The following is a 26,541-nucleotide window of genomic DNA, read 5'->3' on the forward strand; positions in this document are numbered from 1 at the left end:
CACTAGAAACTTTGCGTAGTTTTCTAACAGATGATTGGTAAAGCTTCCCTTTGCAATGGACTATATGAAATTATGAAATTGTGCTTCCGGCTTCCATGTCCCTATTGGTACCACTGTTATTCATGTTGTTAATACTATATTTATTGTTTTTCCTTAAAATTTGATAGGAATTATAGACTTGGTCATCCTTCCCCCGCTTGTTTACATATTAAATCTTTTACCTTCTTCAAAATTGAACAATATGTCTCCATACTTTCTTTTATATAACACTAAACATGATATTTCTCTTTTAAAGGTTTTTGGTTCTCTTTTTTTTGCTTCTACTCTTGTTGCATATAACTAAATTTCAACCTTGTGCGCGTATATGCATTGTTTTAAGTTATAAAGGTGTAAAGGGTTATATGTTGTTTTGATATACAAATTAAAAATATTTTCTAATCTAGGCATGATCTATTTTTTTTTATAAGCTAATTAAAATATTATTAACGAGAATACATAAGAGTATTTCAACTATGTATAATTCATTACTTCTGTATGAATCATTACATACATATGTCCAAACCCACTCTCCAATCGTTGGTGTTATACCGTCCAAAGCAAATTGCAATTCATGTGCCATTCCCTCCTCCCACGCAAATAAGGGATCAATTTTCTATAAGACAATTTTCTTTTTGAACGAATAAATCACCAATTTCCACGTACTACGCGCCTATGGTTTGCCCCGATAAGAAGACCCAAGCATTTAAAGGTCACTATAAAAACAGAGATAAAAACTAATTGAATTACATGTACTTTCATACAAAAACCACAAGGTTGTGTACCAAATCAGATATTTTCAAAACTATCAACATATAAGACAGGCTTAACAAACTTCATTCTTCAATTCAAATAGCATGGGTCATTCCATATGGATGATACTCCAAATTGGCCGCTTCTATTCGATTGTTCCTAATGGCATAGCAACCTAAGACATAAATGATTGTGAGGAGTGTAAGCACACAAACATTGAATATAAAAAGATGTTTCCATTGGTTTCTTATGTTGGCTAGCACTTCTCCTTTGCATGAATTGCAATCGTAACACAGATTGTCTTCTTTATTGTTCCAAGTTCTGCAATCAGTGTCGTTCACTGTTACTCCTGTTTTTGGCACTTCCCAATATGTTGAATTTTTCAATGTGAATCCACATTGTTCAGGTGGCTTACAACATCCAAACTATTACCACAAATGCAAAAACAAAAAAATTACCATTACTTAAACCAACGGCAATCTACATTATAAAGTCTCTACAACAGTATCATAAGTGCACTTGTCACTACTTCGGACACATTTTTCTCCGACCGTAATATCAAGATTTCCACTATAGCTGCAAAAGTGTTTTTCTTGCACATATAGAAGCTAGAATACACATTTGTTTATAATTACAAATTAAAAATATTCAATTCTAGTATGATTTTGTTCCAGTTTATCACTAAATGTTGGATATCCATTAACTAAATGAAAAATATCATCTCTTTTTATCTTTTATGTTTTTTATTGAAAAAATTTCAGACATTTAATTCAAGTTTATATTACTGCGATCAAATTATTTTATTTTATTTTATTTTTTTATCTTGTTCCTGAAAGATACCGTGGATAATTTCCAAACTAGCACACAATTAATTATGTAACTATTTCCATTTGATGTCAAAATTATTAATTCATACACGCTATGAAATAGATAAAGGTAAAAAATCAGAACCCAGATTTCCAAAATCGGCCAATTAATCTAGCTAATTAATTACCAAAAAAAAATTAGAAGAAGAAAAATCAGTAAGAGCAACCTCTAAGATCTTGAAACGAAGAATAATACTAACAAAATAAAGAAAGAAAAAAAAATACTCTTAGTTCTACCCGTACTAATTACAACGTTTTTCTACTAAAGAATTGCACCCAATGGTTACTTTTCTACAGTTTGTGCAGTCAAAAAAGAGTTCAACATTATGTACTGCTCCTTTTTTTTTTTTTTACTCATACTCCTCCTAAAATACAAATAGTTTTTTCAATAAAAAAAAAAGAAAGAAAGAAAACCGTCAAAATCAGACGGTTAAGTATTGCGATATTAGATTGTTTGTTCACTCGCGCCTGAGAGTAATGGATGATAACTGGTTTCAATTTAGTCATTAAAACTCTCATCATTCAAACTGGTTTCAATTTGTTTATATTTGACCATTTGACTAACGAATTCAACCGAAGTAAGACTAACCTGCGTGGCGGAGAGGTTTTGTTGACACAAACGAACACCAACCAAACAACTCTTAATATCATCCCAATTTTTCTCATTAATAACATATTGTTGCAACCAAAGCGAAAAATCCGCAACTCTGTTCACCCGAAACCCTTTATTTTCAGAAACCTCCGTACCAACTACCTTGTTGGTAACAAACAATGCAAAAACAGTGAAGAACATGAAACCCAATATAACAAAGAAAGTCGCAAGAAGGTAAGCATAGAGAGCCTCATTGATACCGCAGAGCGAGCCGATTATTCCGAGGACGGAGACGACGAAGATGAAGACGGAACCAAAGAGGAGAGGATACTGCAGCACTTTGAGGCAGTCGGTATGGCGGAAATGGATGTAGGCGAAACCGCACATTCCGGCGAGGGAAAGTAACAAGGTCAGTATGTTTAGGATACCAACCAATGTGTTGCTTATGCGGAACATTTTGTTGTTGTTGATTGATTATTTGGAGGTGTGATGAATTATGTAAGGGGATTGGGAGAAAATGACGTGTTGAGTAGTGAAGGAGAAAAGAAGAACTGCTATGTATAGTGGTAAGTAACGGTTTGTAGTGTGGATTGTGGCCTCATGTGTGTCGTTTTAGAAAACGGATCAGTTGATATCGATGTGCATGAATATGGCAAGTTGATCTGCGGTTCCATTTTATGGTAACCAAGAATTAACCTTTATTTATTGATCATCTTTTATAAAAATGGATTTATAGGATGTTACAATAATAATAATTTTATATTCACATTCAATAAAAATTGACTATTATCATATATATAAATTTAATTTTCATGCATTATTAATGTAAAAAAATTTGTACTCTCAATCAATTATTATAAGTAATATTGGATTTATAGTATAACTCATTCTAAAGTTATACACATGATTGCTCGTGATATCCCAACATACTATATAAATTAGATTAAATTTTTGCAACTAATTTTTGTGAAGTTTGTAAAACATTAGTAGTGTGACACGCAATGATGGTGATCTTCCATTGAATATTAGTGAAAAAAATAACATTTGCAACATTTTATTTAACATATATTTTCTAATACGCTGACTTTGATTAATTTAAATATATATAGATTCCACTAAATTTATATGGGATCCACATGTTTTAGTGAGACCTGTGTAAATTTTAATCAATTTAATAGAATATGTTAGAAGATGTGTGTTGCTAACATTCTTCATGAGTAAAACAATTGAGTGTACGTATACCTACGTACTAAACCAATAAATTTTGTGTTATCAACCTTAATTAAAAATCATACATCTTTAGTTTCTGTTGTCTACAATACCGACGATCATAGTTCAAATAACTATCATACTCCACCGAGGAAAAAAAATGTATACTTGAAGCTAAACTATTTCAAGAATTTTTTCTCTATGTCAAAAATCATGCTGAAAAATATGGTGTCATTTCCATGTCGATTTTCTCAAAAAGGTATTCAATAATTGATATAATCTCACAATACACTTTTCATCAATGTCAACCAATGCACATATGTTAATTTGCTAGTAACAATTCATCTTCTACCATGGAAACACGAAAATATCATATGAGAATACACGTTTCATTTTTAGACAAGATCATCATCTCTCATCATGAGGGACACATTGCTAGATTCGACTTAGAGCCATTCCGTGACATTTTTCCACTAGGACAATTATTCTTCACATGCCTAAACTATCCATATTTTCAACATTTCATAGTCATTTCATGATTTTTTTTCACATAAGTTCTACCTCTAGCAACCAACATTGTGTTTTATGAAGTGGTATCCTTATTTTTCAATCTTCTTTCTTATGAAATAATTTTATTGGCCACATCTTCAAACCTCAAATTTCATTCTCATGTATCAAAAGAGGATTGATATGCTCGTAGAAGGATGAAGGAACCATATAAGTCTTAACAATTTATCTTCATCTTTAATATGTACTTAAATGACTTCTATTTTAGAGACAATACCATAGAGAACACTTAGATGATCAAATACTTTTATATTTTCATCGATGTGTAGGTTATGAAATTGATCCTTCAACAACAACCAATTTGACATGTCTTTGGCTAGATATTGCCCTTCAAGTTTCTCCCAAAACTCTTTGGCTATCGACTTGTCTTGCGCATTCACACAAATATTCTTATCCATACACAAATGAATTGCACTTGCAACTCCTAAATCTAATTCCTCTCATTTCTCTGTGTCCATCTTCGAAATATCTCCTTTCAGCCCCATGTGTAATCCTGATTGTATCAACACATATTTGACTTGTATTTTCCATAAGTTGTAACTGATTTTCCCATCAAATCTATCTATATCAAACTTTACAACACTTAAAAAATGTGACATTGCATCAATATGAAACTTATAAACTGTGTCACAGATAGGTTCCCAAGGAAGAGATACGAGTCACAAAGGACCACTTAATAATAACATTTCTACAATATAAAAATTATTTTATGATGTAGAAGATCAGACAATGCTTCAACCACGTAGTATACTAGGAATTTAATTAATACCTCACTGAGCCAAAAGCTCTAATACCAGATGTTCGCTCTTCTCTTACAAAACTAAGTAATGTGAGACTATTTCAATAAAACTTTAACATTCTTGATACAAACTAGTTTTACAGGAAAGACTTAACAAGAAATGAATATTGTGCATTTAAAATTAAAATACGGTTACGATGTAAGATTATGTGGCAAATATGATATATTCTCACTAGATTTCGGTATAACACTATTTTACATTGATAATATATCTTTATAAAACTCAATAAGTTTTACCTTAAAATTTAACAAATGTCCTCAAATTTTTCATGTCATAATCAATTTTAAATTGAAACTACTAAAGAGGAGTAGTACTGTGGTAAATTTTAATTGATTCGTATTGGATGAAGACCTTTATTTATTTATTTTCCATTTTAAGAAACTATTTAAGATTATTTTTTAAAAGAAATAATTTATGTTCATTTAAATTTATTTTATACAGATGAATTTGAAAAGATTCAATATATATATATATATATATATATATATTTGTGTGTGTGTGTGTTTGTGTGTGTATACATACGTACGTAAGAAATACTTAATTTCTTGCTATAAATAGAAAGAAAAAAAAGAGATATAATTAATTTAATAAAATGTATAAAAAAAAACTTTTTTGAAGATATATATATATATATATATAGGATTACATCAAGTAAGAAGCGGTTAGGTTAAAATGTGTGATTGAGATTAAAAGATTATTTAAGTGAGTCATGTGTCAATCACATGTCATTTTCTCTTTCAATCGCATATCATTCCTTACTTGTAGCTATATATGTACATATATAAATTTGGATGTGCTTTCACTATGAAACTTTTAAAGTGTTCACTTACTACAAATCATCTTTTGTATGACTTTTAATGTAGATGTGATTAACATTGAATATTTTTTAATAATTCAACAATTATAATTAATTGATATAGTATACAAGATTTTACTTTGTCGTTGCATATATTTTGTTTTACAAAGAAAAACACGTATGTTCATAGTAAGAGTTTCAATACAAGTTGGAATCAGATTGATAAGGACTTCAAGATCATGAATATGATCGATATTTTAATAAATTAGGATGAACTTTATTAATTTTAATTTAATTTATAATAATTTTCAGTTTGCTTTAATTTAGAATTGTAATAGTTTTAATATAAATTTAGTTGATGCTATATGTAAGTAAAGATACTTTGTTTCCTTACAATTAATTTATTTTAGAAAAAGATGATATAAGCCTAATATGGGCCTAGATAGTGATGTCACTTATAACCCATTTAGGTTTAACGATGATTTTACTATAAATATGCATTTGTAACCTCATTTAGACAAGTTTGAAATGGATTATAATTTCTCTAATGAGAATTGTGAGTGAGACGTGTCTCCTCTTTGAGTTTTTGGATTAGAATTTGCTTGAATCTTATCAATGGCTTCCTTACCATTGTGGCGATTTCATATTGGCTTATCAATTATCATTGATTGTGGTACCTTCTTCATCTTCTCAACCTAATTCATCTTTTGTTTATTTTCCATTTTCATATGTTACTTTATATGAACAAATCAGTTGGTAGATCTTTCATCTCTTGTGGAATCAACCCAAATCCACATCACAAATAAAAATATGGTGGCTAGCATACAATTTATGTTGTATCTTTTGTTGGAGGTATGCTGCAAATCTTGAACAAGAAAAAGATAAAATTAATGATGATGAAGGTTGCACAAATAAAATTTAATCCAACATAAGATACAACATAGTAGAATGGGATAACCTGATATCTCCTTCAGAATACTTTTGGAATGTTTGAAGTGAATTGCACATTTACATCAAGCATATTGATCAATGATAGTTTACATAATAAAGTTCATTCATTTACTCTCGTGCATTAGAGAAAATAAGAAATGACTCATAAATATTTTTGACAGAATTTTGACTCATGTAACGTAAAATTTGTTTTCTCTTTTTTGCCTCTAAAGTGTCTCTATTTATTGAGAAACTCATACCAATTGGTGAGAGAAAACAACTCTTGAAAATGTTTGTAACCATATGTAACTTAACAGATGCATTGGTTTGACGACTAATAGATGCATTAAACCCAAGCATTGTTGAAGGTGCAAACACAAGAAAGGGGGTTGAATTTTGTTTGACTAAGTTGATAACTTTTTCATTATTTGATTAAACTAGTTCGGACTTGATGATTTACTTGGAGTAGAAACAATAACAAAACTAAGGAGTGAAAGAATAAAGTGGCACAGGTAGTTTATCATTGTTCACCACTAACTTGGTTACATCCAGTCCCTTCACTCAAAATGATTTAATCTACTAATTCAACAACTTGAAATACAAAAGATCTGTCAAGCCTTCTCCACACAATCGAACAATCCCATATTGTTGAAGACACACTAACACCAGTATCATGTTTGAATACAACGGTTTGGAACTTGAGTAATTGCTTCTAACAAGCTGGTTATATCAATGACGATCACACTCTAAGAAGAACTCCTAGAAAATATTTCTCATTTGAACAAGTGTTTATCTCTTTGAACTCTAAGATGAATTTCAATTTTTAAGTTTGAGTTCTTCTACTCGTCTCTGATTTTTTGATGACCTTCTTCTTTAGCCTTGATTATCTATTTATAGATATAATTATGGCTTCAATTTAGACCTTGTTTAATTATGAATTGTATCTACATTCCTTGCTTGGTTAACAACGATCTTATTCAAACATAATTATGAACAATATGTTTTTTTAGCCAATTCTTTATTTTTGAATCCATTCTGAGTAGTTCTTCTAGATTGATTTTGTTCGTATTATGTTCATCTTAAGTTTTTAAATTCTTCAGATTGATTACATTTCTGTTTTGTTCAAATTGAGTTTATAAATTCTCCATATTGATATTGTACATAGTTTGTTCAAATTGAGTTTGTAAATCTTCATATTGATATTGGTCGTATTTTATTAAGATTGCTTTTGATTTGGGCGGAACATAGTATTGGGACTTTTCTTGACCTTTCACAAATAGTAATATGACTATGTCCAATTCAGTATTTTGTCATTTGTCAAAATCTGAATCATATCTTTGCAAATAATAAATGTATCTTCTTGTAAACAATTCTTGATCATATCTTCTTGTATATAATTCATATCTTCTTGTATATAAATGTTGATAAAATCTTCTTGTAAATAATTCATATCTTCTTGTGATAAATGTTGATAAAATATTCTTGTAAATAATTCATATATTCTTTTCAACTTGGTCAAAGATTTTCTTCAATTATAAATATGAATAAAATCTTATTTTCTATGGTCTTCAAAAATATGAATCTTCTTTCATACTCTATGAAGTCAAATATATTTTTCTCATAAAATACTTTTGTTAACATCAAATTTTCAAGTTTAAAAACAACTTGGTTCGAAGAATCTCTCCCTTTTAAACTCCCCCTAAGTCTAAGTATTTTTTTTCTCCCCACATTATCAAACATAAAGTTGATCTGTTTTTTTTCTACACCTCTATTTTGTTGGGATATTTTAGGAGAGGGGAAGTTGCGAGAGATTCCATTGTCATCACACAAAAATTCAAATAACTTGTTTTCAAATTCTCCTCCATGATCACTTCTAATTTTTATAATCTTAAGACCATTTTCATTCATTACTTGTTTGCAAAAGGAGATAAACACTTTGTGGAATTCATTCTTACTTCTTAAGAATTTTACCATTGTCCATCTATTATAATTATCTACTAAAACAAAGCCATATTTCTTTCCACTTAGAGATGTTGTTTTTCACTGGCACAAAGAGATCTATATGTAAGAGCTCAAGGGGCTTTGTGGTAGAGATTGAGTTCTTAGGGATAAATGAGTTCTTTGTTTTTTTCCCTTTTGACAAGCTTCATACATAATTTATGCTTTATAACTAAGCTTAGGTAGACCTCTGACTAGTTGAAGTTTATTCAGTTTTGAAATTAATCTAAAGTTTGCATGACCTAATCTTTTGTGTCAAATTAGCTTCTCTTTATTTACAAACATAAGACACTTAACCTCTTATTTCTCTATACTATACTGATTTATCTTATAAATGATGTTTTGTCTATGACCTATCAAGAATACAGGTCCATCATTTTGACTAATTGTCTTGCATGTTTTTAATTAAATATAATATCATAATTATTATCACTTTACTGACTAATAGTTAATAAATTATACTTAAAGACCTTTAACAAACAAGACATCTTTAATAAAATAGGAAGCACCATTATCAATTGTACCTTGACCAATGATCTGACCTTTTCGCTTTCCTCCAAAAGTCAATGTGCCTCCTTTGCTCAATGTTAGTTCCTGGAACATAGACTTATCTCTTGTTTTGTGTCACGAGCATCCATTTTTCAGGTATCATGGTGGGTGTTTTAACTTGATTGCTAAGGACATCTGCAACATAGTCAATTTTGTTCTTTAGTACCCAAATTTGGTTGGGTCCTAGTTTGTTAGCCTTGAAAGGTTTCTTGTCTTTCCTTGTATTTAACATGGAACATGATAATATAGAGCGATCTTTCTTAGAGCAAACAGTACACAAGATATAAAAGGGAATATGTTTAGGTTCAATTACAGTTTCTTCAAATCCTATACCTCTTTAACCATTTTTATTAACTCCATAAATCATACAAGCATACTTGCTTACCATTACCATGATATTCTTGAAATACTTCTCCATGCTTATCAGAGTTACATATGGTATTTTCAATTGATGTTGAATTATGATTACTTTTCAGAGTTAGATTTTTAGCCTTAACTTTAGCAATATCAATTTTCAGAGTTACTTTTTTTGTTTTAACTTCAACACTTTGATTCTTTAAAACATTAATTTCTTCAGTTAGGTTTGTTTTTTTTTTCTTTCTAAGTGTTTTCAGTTTCAAAGACAACTTGTGATTCTTGTTCAAGAAGCCATGTGTAAAATAATTAAATCAGATCGAGTTATGTCAGAAAATACCTCAATTTGTTCATCTGTTGATTCACTTCCTAAGTCAGAATCTATGTTGGATTCAGAGGTAGAGTTGGTATGAGCCATCACAACCAAAGCTTCTTGCTCTTCATCATCAGATGATTCATTAGAATCATCCCATGTAGCCCTCAAACTATTCTTCTTGGGTCTGAAACTCTTTGATGACTCTTCATCATATGCATATTTTCCCAATGTTTCAGTTTTATTTAACTTCAATCATTAGTTAATTAAGGATTTATTTGATATACTTTGTTGATTTTTGTTCTTTGAGTTAATAAAATGTATTGTGTTTTTATTTCATTGATTAAATAGGAATTTTTCGTAATTTTACATTGCGTTTTGTTTTAGTGCAGTGCTGAATTTTGGTGAGAAATCAACATGATCTATGTAGAGTATTGCAGCCAAATCTAGAGTTGTAGATGTCCAATTTAAATCAAACCACGTGCATATGAAAGAAAGCTCCATAGCTACGACTTTCATGAAGACACCGGAATCAAATTCAGACGCGAAAGAGGAGTAAAATGCAATATAAGTCATACAACAGATGATGTGCGCTTGAAATGCGCCAGCCGCGCCTGAGGCGCATTTCCAACCATTCAGCATTGTCCAGGCGCGCCTGAAGCGCGTTTTCTGCGCCTGGGGTGCATTTCCGAACCAGTGACACTGTCCAGGCGCGCCTGGAGCGCGTTTCCTGCACCTGGGACGCGCGACGCACATCAGCATTAATAAAAACACAATTTTTCACTGTTTTAGGGATCTTTTTGACTATTGGGGAGTTGGGAGACTTGTGCCCTAGCAGAGAAACTCAAAGACGACCGTTTCTAACAAGATTGGAGCAGTTTTATCAAGGATCATTCATGAATCATTCTTGTAATTCTTCTCTAATCTCTATCTTCTCTATCTCTGTCATGAGTAAGTAAACACTATTTGTTAGGGATGAGTGTAACAAGATGAAACCCTTATTTTTATGAATTTATTTTTAGTTATATGAATGAGTTTATTGAATTATTTTTTTCATCTATGTGCTTAATGCGTTTTATTGCTTGATCAATATTAAAATGTTCTACGATTTGTATTTTGAAACGGAAGTGGACTTTACGAATGCTTGAGATGAGAAATTCATGAATTTGTAGTCTAGACATAGATGCAGGTCATGAAACCAATTAAATTAGATGCAAAGTCATAGTTTACAAGAGAATTTATATCCGGTAATGCTTAATTATAATCTTAAATCTACTAAGGAATTTGGGGTTACTTTGGAATTAAAGGTTCTCTCACTAAGACATTAGGGCAAGAATAATAAAGAGAATTCGATAATAATTCAATAAAAGAATTCAGTAACTAGGATCAATATAGACATCAAGGTTGGATTCGAAGTGAAACTCATCCCTGACATTTTTCTTATTATAAAAGGTCAATTTTTTAACTGTTAATTTTAATTATTATTTCAATCAATTCAGAAACTTTTTGTTCAATTTAGTAATTAAATATAATTCGATAGTAAAACGCAATCCTTGAGTTCGACACTCGGTACTACCATTTTATTATTACTTGCAACGATTCAGTACACTTGCTGAAACGATATCACTCTTCTTTAGAGGATTTTGACTTGATATGTCTAGGTTCATAGTATCCATAGATAATAATGCTTTTCTTGTTAGATTTATCATCATTTCCTCTGCTAAACTACTTGGAATATCTTTAGGAAAATTTGTTATTTTTGTTGTGCCACATCTTTTGAATTTTTCTAGATATGAAAGCTAGTTCTTTTTCCTCTAAGTCTCTATTCTTATCCTCTGAATCATCATCCTCTTACTTTCTATTGTTGCCTTCAGAAGTTTCTTCTGCTTGTATTTCAAAGCCAAGGTTGGTTGTTTCTTCTTGGGCTCATCATCTGCAAGTTCAATTTCATGTGATTAGAGAGAGATTATTAATTCTTCCAGCTTAAGAGTATTCAAATCCTTTGCTTTCTAAATGAAAGTGATCTTAGGTCTCCACTTTCTTGCCAGACTTCTTAGTATCTTCATCACATGATCAACAATAGTATAACTCTTCTCAAGTATCTTTAATCTTGAGAACAGGGTTTGAAATCTAGAAAATATTGTTTTAATGTCTTCATCTCCTTCCATCTTTGAACTTGCTTGCTTACTTCATAGGTTAAATTCAGACTATCATAAATAATGTTTATTTTCTCCTTGTTGGTGCACTTTTCAAACTCCTTGAATGTGATTGCATTTATCATGACTATTCTGGACTTATTATGCATCTTGTATTTCTTCGTCTAATCAACATCCATCTATTTTCTAGGAATCTCAATACCATCAGTATTTCTTGGAGTAGTATAACCATCTTATACCAAGTCTCAAAGTTCAGGTTCTTGTGAAAAAAAGAAACTTCTAAACATGTCCTTCTAGTACTCAAAATGTTCTCCATCAAACAAAGGTGGTTTATGATGTTTCCTCCAATAGCTTCTTCATTGAATCCAAACATGTTGCACCCTTAGATTTTTCCTCAAACACTATAAAGTGCTCAACATTGAGACCAAGTTTTGATGCCAATTGAAGGTGCAGACACGAGAAGGGGGGTTGAATTGTGTTTGACTAAGATGATATTTTTTTCATTATTTGATTAAACATGTTTGAACTTCATGATTTACTTGGAACTGAAGAAATAACAAAACTAAGGAGTGCATGAATAAGGTGACACAAGTAATTTATCTATGTTCGCCACTAACTTAGATACATTCAGTTCCTTCACTCAGAAATATTTAATTCATTAATTCAACAACTTGAATTGCAAATCACTTTACCTTCCAAACTAGTCTTCTCAAACAGCCTAACAACCTCATACTTTTGAGGAACACACACACCTTGACTCTACCAGCCAAGTCTTCTCCACACAATATGATAACACGAGATTGTTGAAAGAACACTACCACCGCTATCGGATTTGTATACAAAAGTTTGAAACTTGAGTAGTTGTTCCTAACAAGCTGATTATAACAATGATTATCACACTCTAAGAAAACTACTTAGAAAATATTTCTCATTTGAATAAGTGTTTCTCTCTTTGAAATTTTGAGCTTAAGTTCTTCTACTATTTTCTTATTTTTCGATGATCTTCTTCTTCTTCTTCTTCTTCTTCTTCTTCTTCTTCTTCTTCTTCTTCTTCTTCTTCTTCTTCTTCTTCTTCTTCTTCTTCTTCTTCTTCTTCTTCTTCTTCTTCTTCTTCTTCTTCTTCTTCTTCTTCTTCTTCTTCTTCTTCTTCTTCTTCTTCTTCTTCTTCTTCTTCTTCTTCTTCTTCTTCTTCTTCTTCTTCTTCTTCTTCTTCTTCTTCTTCTTCTTCTTCTTCTTCTTCTTCTTCTTCTTCTTCTTCTTCTTCTTCTTCTTCTTCTTCTTCTTCTTCTTCTTCTTCTTCTTCTTCTTCTTCTTCTTCTTCTTCTTCTTCTTCTTCTTCTTCTTCTTCTTCTTCTTCTTCTTCTTCTTCTTCTTCTTCTTCTTCTTCTTCTTCTTCTTCTTCTTCTTCTTCTTCTTCTTCTTCTTCTTCTTCTTCTTCTTCTTCTTCTTCTTCTTCTTCTTCTTCTTCTTCTTCTTCTTCTTCAACCTTGAGTATATATTTATAAATATAATTAGGGCGTCAACTTAGTCCTTGTTTAATTCTGAATTGTATCTTCATCCCTAGATTGGTCAACAATTACCTTATTCAAAAATAATTTTGAACAAGATGTTTTTCGATAATATGTTCATTAGCAAATTATTTATTTTTGAATCAAATTTGAGCAGTTCTTCTAGATTGATTATATTCGTATTTTATTCAGATTGAGTTTGTAAATTCTTCAGATTATATTGTTTGTATTTTGCTAAGATTGAGTTTGTAAATTCTTCTGTTTGATACTATTTATATTTTGTTAAGATTGAGTTTGTAAATTCTTCAGATTGATATTGTTCGTATTTTATTAAGATTTATTTCGCAAAATCTCCAGATGAAACTTCCTTCCTATTGATTACTTTGATCTAGGAGGGAACATAGTGTTGGATCGGTTGTTGAACTTTCACAAGTAGGAATATAACTAAGTCCAATTCAATAGGAACATAACTACGTCTAGTTGTTTCTTGTTTGGTATCTTGTACGTCAGCAACCGTGAAATAGTCCATTCCATATATGATCGTGTTTATCATAGAAAAATTTGTTATTAATCTAAGCAAAGGCTTTTGCCATATTATGATCTTTACCTCGTTCCATGTGTCATCTCACGCCTAGGGGCGGAGGGAGAGGAGGACCAAAAGGTTTCACAGTCCTCTAAGTTTCATAAGTTCTTTTGATTTATAAATAGTCAATTATTAAGCAATTTTTATATAAAAATGAAGTTAAATGTGTATTTTGTTAGTAAATTTGATTTTCAAATACAACTTTCATTTGTTAGTTGTCTTCAAATGTCTTTTATCAATCAATTTGGTCAATAAAATTACTAACAAAAGAGAGTTTGATGATGTGTTTAATTTAGATACGCTCAAGACTACGGTGATCGCACTTCACAAATTTTAAAAACTAAAATGACTATTACTTTTATATAAATATTAGAGTTTTGATTATGGTCTCCCTGAAGATTAATCCCTTGTTTCGTCACTACTCATGCCTCCACTAACTATTACCTTTAAAGTGTGAATCTTATGCCAAACAAAACTTGGACAAAACTTGGGTTTTAACCTAGACAGCTCCCTTAAAATCTCCCTTCAAATAATATCTAGCTTTGAAAATCCTTTTTTAGTATCACATCTTGGTTGGTTACAAGCATCCAACCCTACTTTTCTACCATAGCCAAATTTAAACCATAATGGTGAAGCAAACCCATTCCTCTATACTCTTTGCACATAGCTAAATGATCCCAACTAAACTAGTTTATTCCTCTATCAATTCCTCTATTTGTACCCTGCCAAAACAAATTTATCATTTTTTGGATCTCCTCCGTAAGAGATGTGGGGAAGAGGATGACACACATGCAATAAGTTGGTATTGATTGGGTCTTTGATTTTACTAGGACTTCTCTACTAGCTTTAAATAAGTGTTTACCTATCTAGCTTCAAATTTTTCTCCTAACGCAATCCCTTAGGTAGCTAAAAAAAGACTTATTCTTTCATCCCACCATTTATGATAATCCAAGGTATTTACGGTTTCCTATACCCTATATGATCTAGAATAGGACCTTTAATGCTTCTTTCGTGTTTGTAGGTGAGTTTTTTCTAAAGAAGATTTCATATTTTTGCAAGTAGATGGTTTGTCCAATAGTTTCTTCATAATTTTTCAATATATTTTGCAAAGTAGCACATTCACATTCATCAACCCTGCAAAATAAAAATTAGTCGTCAACAAATAATAGATGTGTGAGGAATCACCCCTTGCCTTCGAATGTCTCAATAGTGTATATAACCCTTCCACACAAATGATAAATAGATATGGTGATAGAGGATCACTCTATCTCAAACATACATGTAACATACTTCTAGTTCACTCTATCTTATGTCTTACTAATATCAATTTTAAGGGCCAGTTCTCCCAATTTTCCATTAGATTTACATTTCATATGATAAAGAATTCCACTTAAGCAAGTTGTTCTTGAGATATACAAATGGATAAAAGAGGTTTAATAAGATTGACAAGTACTTTTGAAATAATTTTGCAAGTGAAATTGCAAAGAGATATAAAATGAAAATCCTTCATAGACTTAGAATTGTCCTTATTTGGAATGGGTACCATGTTTGTTAAGGTTAATTGATCTAGATATATTGCATTTTCAAGCCAATTTATCCCAACAAATATATTAATTATTGTTATATTGATTATTTTATTAGACAAAATATTGATGAAATATGCAAGATTAAAGTAATAGATACTTTATTTTTTTACAGAAAAATAAACTTCATTTATGGTCAAGAATAATGTACGATCATATTCTTCAATTCTAGCCATCTATGTAAAAAAATATTTAGTGATATTCGCTCATATTGACAATATGTGATCTCTGATATGACTTATTTAACCACGTATTGACAAATCATATTTAAATTTGAGAGAATAATGAATTTGGTCATAACCTCCATAAGCCCCTTACTAAAATATTGTTTTGACAAAATCAGTCAATTCTCAGACATTTCAATAAATACATAGAGTACAAACTTGAAACATACATTGATATATCAATTATGAAGCTGCAATTGCATGTCGCTTTCAAATCATCCACTGGTAAACTATTTAACGGTTGTCTAACTTTAGATATCAGTCAATTAGTATAACTTTAATTTCTGGCAATGAAAAACTGAGTATCACCAGTAACTTGTGTTGTGAACCAGTGGATTATAAGCGTAATGAGTTATGTCGGCCTAAATCTAATTTTCAAGATCATTTTCCTTTTTAAAGTGTTTTTATAAGGTTTTTTCGGTGAGTTCATAAAAAAATAAAATTGAGAATAAAGACACAAATTGGATCACTGACATTTTTGGATTAGGGCCATTTTATTTATTCAAAAAAATAATATTTAAATTAATCTTTGACAATTGCATAAAGGAAATATATTAGTCCATCTTTAAATTCGATTAAAAATTAATTAACTTTTGTGTGTATGAGTGTCATGTAACAATAATGAGGTGTCTGTTTTCTATGCCACAGTATTAAAAGTTAGTGACGTGTAAATATTTACTTTATGCTATACATGTAATATTTAGTTTTGAAATTAAAAAACAATATTGTCAGGGGCTTATTTGACCAAAAATGTTTACATTTCATCAACTTGTAACATTATAGCATAGATATAAGTGACATTTCATCCGTGGTATATGACACTTCAGCAAAAAAAACTCAATAATTCTTTTTTTTCAAATATTAAAATGGTTTACGTCCAAAATGTGAACAACCAATTTGATTCTTCACTCTAAGTCAAATTTATAGAAGTTACCGCTTTGATATTTCATATCACATAATGTATATAATAGCAAGTAATTGGTTAGGCTGTTATAAAATAAAGCAAATATTGCTTTACTTTCTCATATTCATGCCATAAAACTTATAATTCACATACCAAAGGTAACAATCTGCTCAATTAATAAGCAGAAATAACCACCAATGAATTGGTCCAAGTTGTAAAGTGCTTGGGACCCTTAACCAAGTGGTTAGGGTTTGATCCCTAACCCTTAGGTATAGAGAAATTCAATTGGGTGGAGATAATTCACCTTTTATGTTTCATAGGTTATCCGACGGAAATTAATCACTACTAAATGACAATAAAAAATTTTGTAACTCAAAAAAAAAAAAAATAGAAGAAGCAAATACAAAACCAAATATATATAGTAAAAATATAAAAATAACAACTATCATCAACAAAATATAAAAGGGAAGAAAAAATCAAATCATACATACTGACAATATTTACATAAGCCAAGTTCACAAGAATAATTTGGGCGCATACATAAAATTAAGTCTATAGTTTTATGGAATAGGAAGTTTAGAGATGAATGGAGGAAACTTTACGAGACTGGCCTACGACACAAGGGGCAAATGTTAGACATATCCAACCACCTCATAATGCACTCTTCATGATAAACATGACAACAGGGGACAGGCAATTGAATCACTTCTGATCCAACTGGAAGCTCGTCAAGACATATGGAACATATCAAGTCTTTCTCAAAATATGGCGCTCCTTCTTCAATCTTAATTCTTGTGATATTTTCTCTTCCAAATAACTTGCTCTGATTGTTGTTGTTGTTGTTGTTTTCGCGGAAAATGTAGTTTCCATCGTGGGAATAAATGCGCAGGTCCCACTCCTCACTGATCTGAGATTGGTTGTCATCTCTCCGATGTTGATACATTTCATAAACGCGTCGGATAGCATTCCAACGAAAAGTAAAAACTAAGTTACCATCAGTTGTCTCGTCTCCTGAGACACGTTGTGGCTCCATTATTGAAGCAATGCTTGAACTGTGATAAGAAACAAAAACAAGTAAATCTTTTGTTAGCTGAATTTATTTCAATATAGGTTTAACGATAAAACGTTTGTGTAGAACTTCTCCATTTGTGATTCTTTTTTTAAGTTTTGAAGATTTCGTGAGAATTTTATGGTTAGGGTTCAAAAAGAATTTTCTGGAAGGCTTCATATTCACACTCATAAATTAACTTAAACATATCACATCTAGTGTGGAGACATATATGAAGTGTTGTTATTCAAGTGGTCTGATAAGTCTGATATGAAGTTTGCTTCTGCTTACAAATTTATATTTAAATTGTATTTCATTGAATGTGAGACTCTTAATGCATTTGATGTGGATAGAATATTTTAAAATGGAAGCAGTAAAATAGTAATGATATTTTGACCAAAAAAAAAAAATTAAAGTAAGAACCCAAATTAAATGTGAAAAAATAAACCATGCACTAGATAGGAACTAATTTTGAAAATTTTAACTCGTTTGAAATTTATTGGTCATGCCTCATTTATGATAGTATTTGAAATTATACTAAATTGAATTTCATATCAACCGTGACTTCTTGACACACCCCATCATTTGATCCCTCATGAGCTAGTGTGTGTCTACTACTCTACTCTCCTCAAATGTTGTGTTCTACTAGAGCATATGACAAGTTTTGAGCTGAAGGGTTTCATCAAAGGCAATCCTTAATTATTTGCTCAAATATGACTGATATTTGAAATTTTTGGTTGAGTTTAGCGTGTCCGACAACTGCTTCAAAACCTTTAGGAGAAGAGGAATATCAATGAGATGTAGGTGTCTTTTGGTTTCCAAAAAGTTATGTTTTTACTTGTTTAATTTTTTTATGATATTATTGAAGTTGCTCATTTTGATTTCATTTCTATATGAATTTCATTTTAAATATTTCTACCTTAACGGTTAAATGATAAGTTTAATAATTTTATCACGTGTATTCTTTACTTGAGAATTATCTATATTTTAGATAGTATTGTTATATCATATTTCTCATATTATTGTAAAACAATTATTCGTGTCTTTTTGTGATTCCTTTTTAGTTGGTGGTGTTTGTTGTCTCCTCACTAAGTCTTTGTGACTTACCCCTTAAATCATTTTTTGGTAGACCTTTTTGACCGAGGGTCCTTTGTAAACTCTCTTGAGTTGTGATATAATTTGCAGCTATTTTGAGTCTAGAAAGTCTTTTTAGGAAATGTATTAAATATTTGAATTATACTCTTTAAAATATGACTAAGTTAAAAGTTTAAATAGGAATTTTATAAATTTAGAAACGTTGAAGTTACAGAGGATACTATGTCGAAATTTCAAGAAAAATTATACATATATCTTTTCAAAATTGTTATTGAGAACTATTTAATTATTTAATTGTTAAGTTAGTTGATAGGATTGCCAAGATAGGAGTATAGCTTGTACGCTAGTCACAACATTTAGTTTTCGGGTTGTGACAAAGTTGACTGTTAAAAGCTATCTTGCATGTGAATGAAGTTAAACACATTGATTATGTAGATAGATCTTTATTACATTGTTCTTAAGGTGATACGTGTGTTTAAATTATTGTAGAAAAAATCAAGAAATACAAACATTTATAAAATTTGAGGAATATTTTATGAATGATTAGTATAAAGAACATATTGTTGAAGCAATTGGTAGTGTTTCAAACGATCAAAAAATTTCAATTATGTAACTTAAATGATCAAATCGAAATAAAATAAACTAAAAGACTTAAGCAGAAAATGAGTTAAATTTAAATGATTTATGTGTAATTTTGTCAATAATTTTAATAAAACTTGTGCAATGTTGCGGTTAATTCACACCATGGCGACCGCAACTATTGTGAATGCAACTGCGACCGCTATTCAAAACCTTGATGGCAAAGTGGGCACGTGTGAGAATCTGATCTCCATCGGAGACAAGGATGGGATCTAGAGCAAGGTCGGTTTATTGCCGATTGTTGAGACGAGGGAGGGAAAATCTATCATCGCCCAACTGCCATACCTCTAAACAATCATCTTTGTATACCTTATTCAACTTTTTACGAATGCATTGATTTTATCATCTACCACAGCCAATCACATATTCAACGGATCCAACCACCCATTGTTGGACTTAAGATAAATATTGAAATGGGATAAGTGGAAAATTTGAGAGTAGAGACTTAAAAAAAATTGGGGAACAAATTCATTCAAGTTTTCAATATTTGAGTTTAAAAAAAAACTATTGCCAAATGTGCATTTGCTTCAAGAACATATTTAATCTAGAAAATTATAATTATATAGTTGAATCTAGAAAATATAGGCACAATAATTTTATTCAAATTCTTCTTGTGTGTAAAATAGAATAAGTGAAGATTTTACTTTACCTGTTTTCCTTCTGAAATTGATTGTGTTGGTGCTTTTCCTTCCTTTGAGTGTCAAAATCACATAACTGTTGATTAACAATAAGAAGAATTTGATCTTAGAGGAGCAGGTCGAAAAAATTAAGATGTAACTTATTTATCTAATTGGTTCATTGTCATCAACCTTATATACTATTTTCTTGAGACGTAGAGAGAAGAGAAAAGTGGGAAAAAATAGAGAAGTTGATCATTAAATATTTATCAACTCCAATTAACGCAAAGTTTAAGGTTCTGCTCTTTAGAACCTAATTTGTTATATGAAAAAGTATATGAGAGAATATGGTTGAAATCTTTTGAAAGTCGTAGAATTTAATTATGTTGAAAAGGGATGGAATGGTTAGAAAAAGAGTAGAAAATGACATGTGTAATAATACGAAAGAAAGAAGAAAAGTAAAAGAATATTGTTTTTTTTATTTGATTTTATAAAAGGTAAAATGTGAAACGGATTTTTATTTTATTTTCTTTTGAATTTTTAAATTATTCTCTGTCATCATTAATTAAAATTAAATTTCTGAAAATGTAGATTTATAATTTTCACACATAAATTGATTATTTCATCCGTAATATCTATCTATTTATTTATTTATTTGTGATGTAAAATATATATATATATATAGTCTCTATTTCATTTTTATATAATTTCTTTTATCAAATTAGTATTTGGTGAGACTAATTTTAGAATTATGGCGTCATCTTCATAATGCTTGAATACAATCCCCTCAAACATTTATGTGATGGTTTGACCATGTTATACAATAAAATAAAGAATTATTAGAGTAATTTTGTATCGATGTATATTTCAATGAATTTGTATTTTTTTTTAAAAAATTGATGTATTTGAAATTAAACTCTTGTTTTGATAGTGATATATTTCTTTCTCCTGAGCTATATCTTAACATTGTAATTTAGTGATACGACATACCTATGTGGAAAGAAGTTCTAATGTATGTGATAAACAATTTGACACCAATGTAATATTACATCACCAACAATTACTCTCGTAAAATTTGACTTACAAAATCCATTATTTGAATTCGATTAAAAGTTTATATTATATAAATCATTCTTGTAAAATTTTGCACAAATCTAAAATAATTTGATTAATGATTGAGATTCATAAAAATTTAGAAAACTATAACTACAATTGAATCTAGAAAATAGAGACACAATAATTTTATTTGAATTCTTCCTTTGTGTAAAATAGAATAAGTAAAGATTTGACATTACCTTTTTCCCTTATGTGAAATTGGTTGTGTTGGTGTTTTTTGTTCCTTTGAGTGTCGAAGATGATATAACTGTTGTTTAACAATAAGAAGAATTTGATATCAAAGAAGTAGGTCGGAAAAATTAAGATGAAACTTTACTTAGTTGTCTAATCGGCTTATTGTCATCAGCCTTATATATTATTTTCTTTGAGAAGTAGAGAGAAGAGAAAATTGAAAAAAGAGAGAGAAGTTGATCATTAAATACTTACCAACTCCAATTAACGCAAAGTTTAGGGTTCTCCTTTTTTAAATGCTTATTCCTTATATGAACAAAGTGTACGAGAGAATATGGTTGAAATCTTTTGAAGACTGCAAAATTTAATTACGTTTAAAGAGGGATGGAATGGTGAAAAAAGGGGTAGAAGATTATTTTTCTTATTTGATTTTATAAAAGTTGAAATGTGAGACGGATCTATTTTAATTTCTCTCATATTGAATTTCTAAAGTATTCTCTATCACCATTAATTAGAATTAAATTTTTAAAAATGTAGATTTATAATTTTCACACATAAATTCATTATTTCATTTATAATATCTATTCATTTATTTATTCGTGATGTAAAATAAGTTATATATATATATATATATATATATATATATATATATATATATATATATATATATATACACTTTATTTTGGTCAAATTAGTATTTGGTGAGACTAATTTCAACGGTATTGTGTCATCTTCGTAAGACTTGAATTCAATCCCGTCAAACATTTATGTGATACTTTGACCATACTCTACAATAAAATAAAGATATATTAGGATGATTTTGTATCGATGTATATTTTAATGTATTTGTGTTTAAAAAAAATGATGAATTTAAAATTAAATTCATGTTTTGACAATAATATTTTTCTTTCTCCGTACCTAAATCTTAAAATTGTAATTAAGTGAAACGAAATCACCTATATGAACAAAAGTTCTAATGTATATGATAAATTATTTTACATCAATGTAATGTTACATCATTGTTACACGACGTTTTAAGTCATACAAACCTTACAAAATTCAGAGTTGGATTAAAAGTATATATCATATAAATAAAAAAGAAATATACTAGAGTAATTTTGTATCATTGTATATTTCGATGTAATTGTATTTTAAAAAAATTAATACATTTAAAATTTCATTTTTGTTTGAAAGTGATATATTTATTTTTCCTTAGCTATATCTTAAAATTATAATTTAGTGAAAGGACATAACCAATGTAGAGAGAAGTTCTAACCTATGTGATAAAGAGTTTGACACCAATATAATATTACGTCAATGTTACATAGTTTATTAATATTTTAACTAATACAAAACTTATAAAATCTCTCATTTGATTGAAAGTTTATATCATATAAATTATTTTTGTAAAATTTTACATAATTTTAAAATTATTTAATTAATGGTTGAGATTAACACAAATCGACGACATTATATTTAATATATCTCAATCAATATATTCTGAAGAAAAACAAGATAAAAAACAATTCTTATTCGAAGCAATTAGAACCGATCGGATCGGAAGGATCGAAGCATTATTAGTTGAAAAATATATAGTCTATTTTATTTTCATCTTTATTTTATCAAACAAATATTTAGGGAAACTAATTTCGCTTGTATTGTGTCATCTGCGCTAGGCTTGAACACAACCTATTAGGGTTGTGCAAAAAATCCGATTATGAGGCCCAAATCTAAAATCGGATCAAAATCCATTTTAAATATCTGGTTAAAATCATATGGTTATAATCCGATTTATTTATAAACCGGTTGGATAACCACTTATGTTTTATATTTGGATTTGTTTTTATTCCACTGCCAATATTTTGTTATTTTTAAGATTATATTTCTTCAAAAAAATTTGAATTTTTTTTTTCAAAAAAATATCAGAAAAAAAATTAAAAAAAAACTTTTTTTTCTCAAAAAAGTTTTAAATCGAATTTTTTCTCGAAAAATTTGGTGAGAATTTTTTTAAAAAAATTGATTTTTTTAAATAACCGATTTTTAAACTATGAATAAATATTTTTTAAAAAAATAATCAAATTTTAACCGATTTAAAAAAAAAAATCGATTTTAAATTTAAAATTTTCAAAACCGGTTGCTTAATTATAAACCGGTTATTTAACCATAACCAATTTTACAATTGGTTTTATAACCGGTTTAAAACCAAATAATGAATTTGGTTATAAATCTAAATTCATATATTGGTTTTAAAATGGATATAGTTTGGTTTTTTTAAAAATCCAACCATGAACAACCCTACGACCCATCCTAAAAATTTATGTGATAGTTTTGACCGTGTTCTACAATCAAATAGAGATATAATAGAGTGATTTTGTATCATTGTATATTTCAATGTATTTGTATTTATAAAAAAAATCGATGTATTTAAAGTTATATTTTAGTTTGAAAGTGATATATTTCTTTTTCCTTAGCTATATTTTAAAATTGTAATTTAGTAAAACAACATAACCTATATGAAAATAAGTTCTAATGTGTATGATAAACAATTTTATACTAATATAATGTAATATCAAAGTTACACCGTTTAATAACATTTTATAACTTATACGAATTTTACAAAATTTACTGTTGGATTGAAAACTTATATCATATAGATCATTCAGGTAAAAAATATCATAAATCTAAAATCATTTGATAAATGATTTAAACTCATAAAAATTAACGACGTTTTATAACAACACATAACATGTTAATTTTGATATATCTTAATAAGATATTAAAAAAATTTATATTTTTGTTAAATTTTACATGAATGGTTTATAACAATAGATTTTGTAAAGTTTGTAAACCATCCATGTAAAACTATCGGTATTGAGATGGATTTTGAAAAGTTTGTAAATGATGGTTAAAACATTATCTAATGGCGTAATATTGGTATAATTTGATCAATCATATATATATATATATATATATATATATATATATATATATATATATATATATAAAAGATTCATTTTGATGTGCTTTCACGATAAAACTTTTTAAAGTGTTTATCAACCACAAATAATCTTTTGTATTACTTTTAAGGAATATATGATTAAAGTGTAATATTTTGCTCAAAATGATCTTCTAGTATAGTAGATCAACTATGTGGAACAAACTGTGTTGATTTGAAGCTTGGTTGATGCTAAAAAATGGGGGAGAAGGTTAGAGTTTGGTGAGTTCTTTTTTAGAGAGAAGGAAGAGAAGAAAAATTTTAGGAAGATGGAGTTAGTAAGAGAGAGGGGCATGTGCTTCCTTTTTCTCAACAAAATAAATTTCATTTAAGTACTAAAATGAGAATAGTACAATCAAATTAATTATGGGTTGAGACATTTCCTATCTATATTTTGAGATTAACGAAAAAGTAAAAACATGCTAATAATACACATAAATATTTCCAAAGTAAATGAGAAATTACTTAACAAAAAACTTAATCCTAACAATCCAACTAATTTATTTCACATATAGTCAATGATCAAAAATAACGTAAGATCCATGATCTTTATAATCTCTTCCATATAGTCAATGATCTCACATGGGCAATTCAATCATGTTTTGATAAGTGATAAGCAATATTGAGAGAATGTTGAATTTGGTGATAGTCTTCATTCGTCCATTACTCAAAATATGATATTAAACAAGTTCTTCTCAGACATTTCAACAAACACATGAATTGCAAACTTGAAAACAAATTAAAATGCCACAACGAGACGAGAGACTCAAACGACGCACTAAGACAAATATCAAAATAATGTTGCACTCGAACACTGAAATCACAAAACAAAACGGGAAAAAAAATTATGTGGAGACCACTTATTTTTATAAACGGACACATAAACGAGTTGGAGTGGTGGTTTCATGCCAAAAAGTGGACTTAAACCATCCCTCTCTAATGGGTAAAGAAGAAAGGAGCTTGAGCAAAAGAAAGTGGGGACACTTCTATGTTAGGATCGGCAAACTTGCTAAGTCCATGTTCTTCCTTAAATAGGGGAGGGGAAATAATTTTCTTCTTCCCTTAACTAATCTACTATTAATTCTAAATTAATCTACAAAGAGTTCTAGCCATCAAAAATACTCACTCAAACATAATTCTAAACTCACAATAATCCTCTATGACTCTTAACTTTCCATCTAAAAAACTATGTCAACTAGATTATGGCCCGCGCGCTGCGCGGATATTAATTAATTAATTTTATAAGTAATATTTTATGTATTATAAATATAGTTATCTTATAATATTACTTTATTGATCGTAATAATTGAATATGATTAGGAAAATTAAAATGAAGGAAAATCATGTTTATTACAATCATCTAATTTAATTTTTAAAATATTTTGTAAAATTCGTATGATAACTTATTATATAGGATAATTGTTTGACTCATTGTACTTTGATTGTTAATTTATTTTTCAACATATAATGGTATTTGTATTTATTTGACGAAATAAAATGTAAAATACAAACCCAAAAATAAGATGTAAAAATTTATAAATATGATTTACTATTTAATATTTTTTATTTTAAAAAAATGTTAATGTTGAATTATACTATAGCGTAGTCTAAATTTATTTGTTTTATTATTATGATGTTTTAATTGCGAGCATGAGAAGTTATTGTACAAAAAAACTATTGAATATATTTCATCAAAATTTATAAAAAAAAATAATAATTTGTTGTGGCATCGGGAGTCTGTTTTAAATATATATAATAGATGATATATTTTAAAAATTGGAAGCAACTTTTTAATAATTTTTCATATATTTGTATTTTATGATTACTTTTAATAAATTTATGTATTTTCTGTCAAATAGAGAATATATATTTATTTTATAAAATGTTACTAAAAAAATGGATTGACATTAATGAGAAATTTAATTTTTAACGTATAAAATCATTACTCGCCATAAGTGAAATAATATAATTGTTCATAAAAGGAAAATTAAATAAAGAATATTTATGTCGATATTTATTAGTGATTAGGTGGTTTTTTTTATTGAATTTAATGACTATAATACAAATTATTACCATTGGTAAATGACTAATAATATTATAAAATAGTTTATAAATTTATTATAAAATAACTTATAAAAT

At 28.9% G+C, this 26,541-nt stretch overlaps 2 protein-coding genes across 2 annotated transcripts; both read right to left on the bottom strand.

The window, feature by feature from the left end:
- Positions 1 to 646: 646 nt before the first annotated feature.
- On the bottom strand, positions 647 to 2,703 carry LOC101489136 (tetraspanin-11-like). The gene is made up of 2 exons (XM_004488318.4): positions 2,245 to 2,703; positions 647 to 1,214 (listed from the first exon to the last, which is right to left on the bottom strand). The coding sequence occupies exons 1-2, from the start codon at positions 2,701 to 2,703 to the stop codon at positions 885 to 887; spliced, it is 789 nt and encodes a 262-aa protein (XP_004488375.1). The 3' UTR covers positions 647 to 884.
- Positions 2,704 to 17,319: 14,616 nt separating this feature from the next.
- LOC101490108 (uncharacterized) lies at positions 17,320 to 17,754 on the bottom strand. Its single transcript, XM_073363721.1, has one exon. The coding sequence runs from the start codon at positions 17,752 to 17,754 to the stop codon at positions 17,320 to 17,322; it is 435 nt and encodes a 144-aa protein (XP_073219822.1).
- Positions 17,755 to 26,541: the final 8,787 nt, after the last annotated feature.

This window comes from Cicer arietinum, chromosome 1 (assembly GCF_000331145.2).
Source record: "Cicer arietinum cultivar CDC Frontier isolate Library 1 chromosome 1, Cicar.CDCFrontier_v2.0, whole genome shotgun sequence".
NCBI lineage: Eukaryota > Viridiplantae > Streptophyta > Magnoliopsida > Fabales > Fabaceae > Cicer > Cicer arietinum.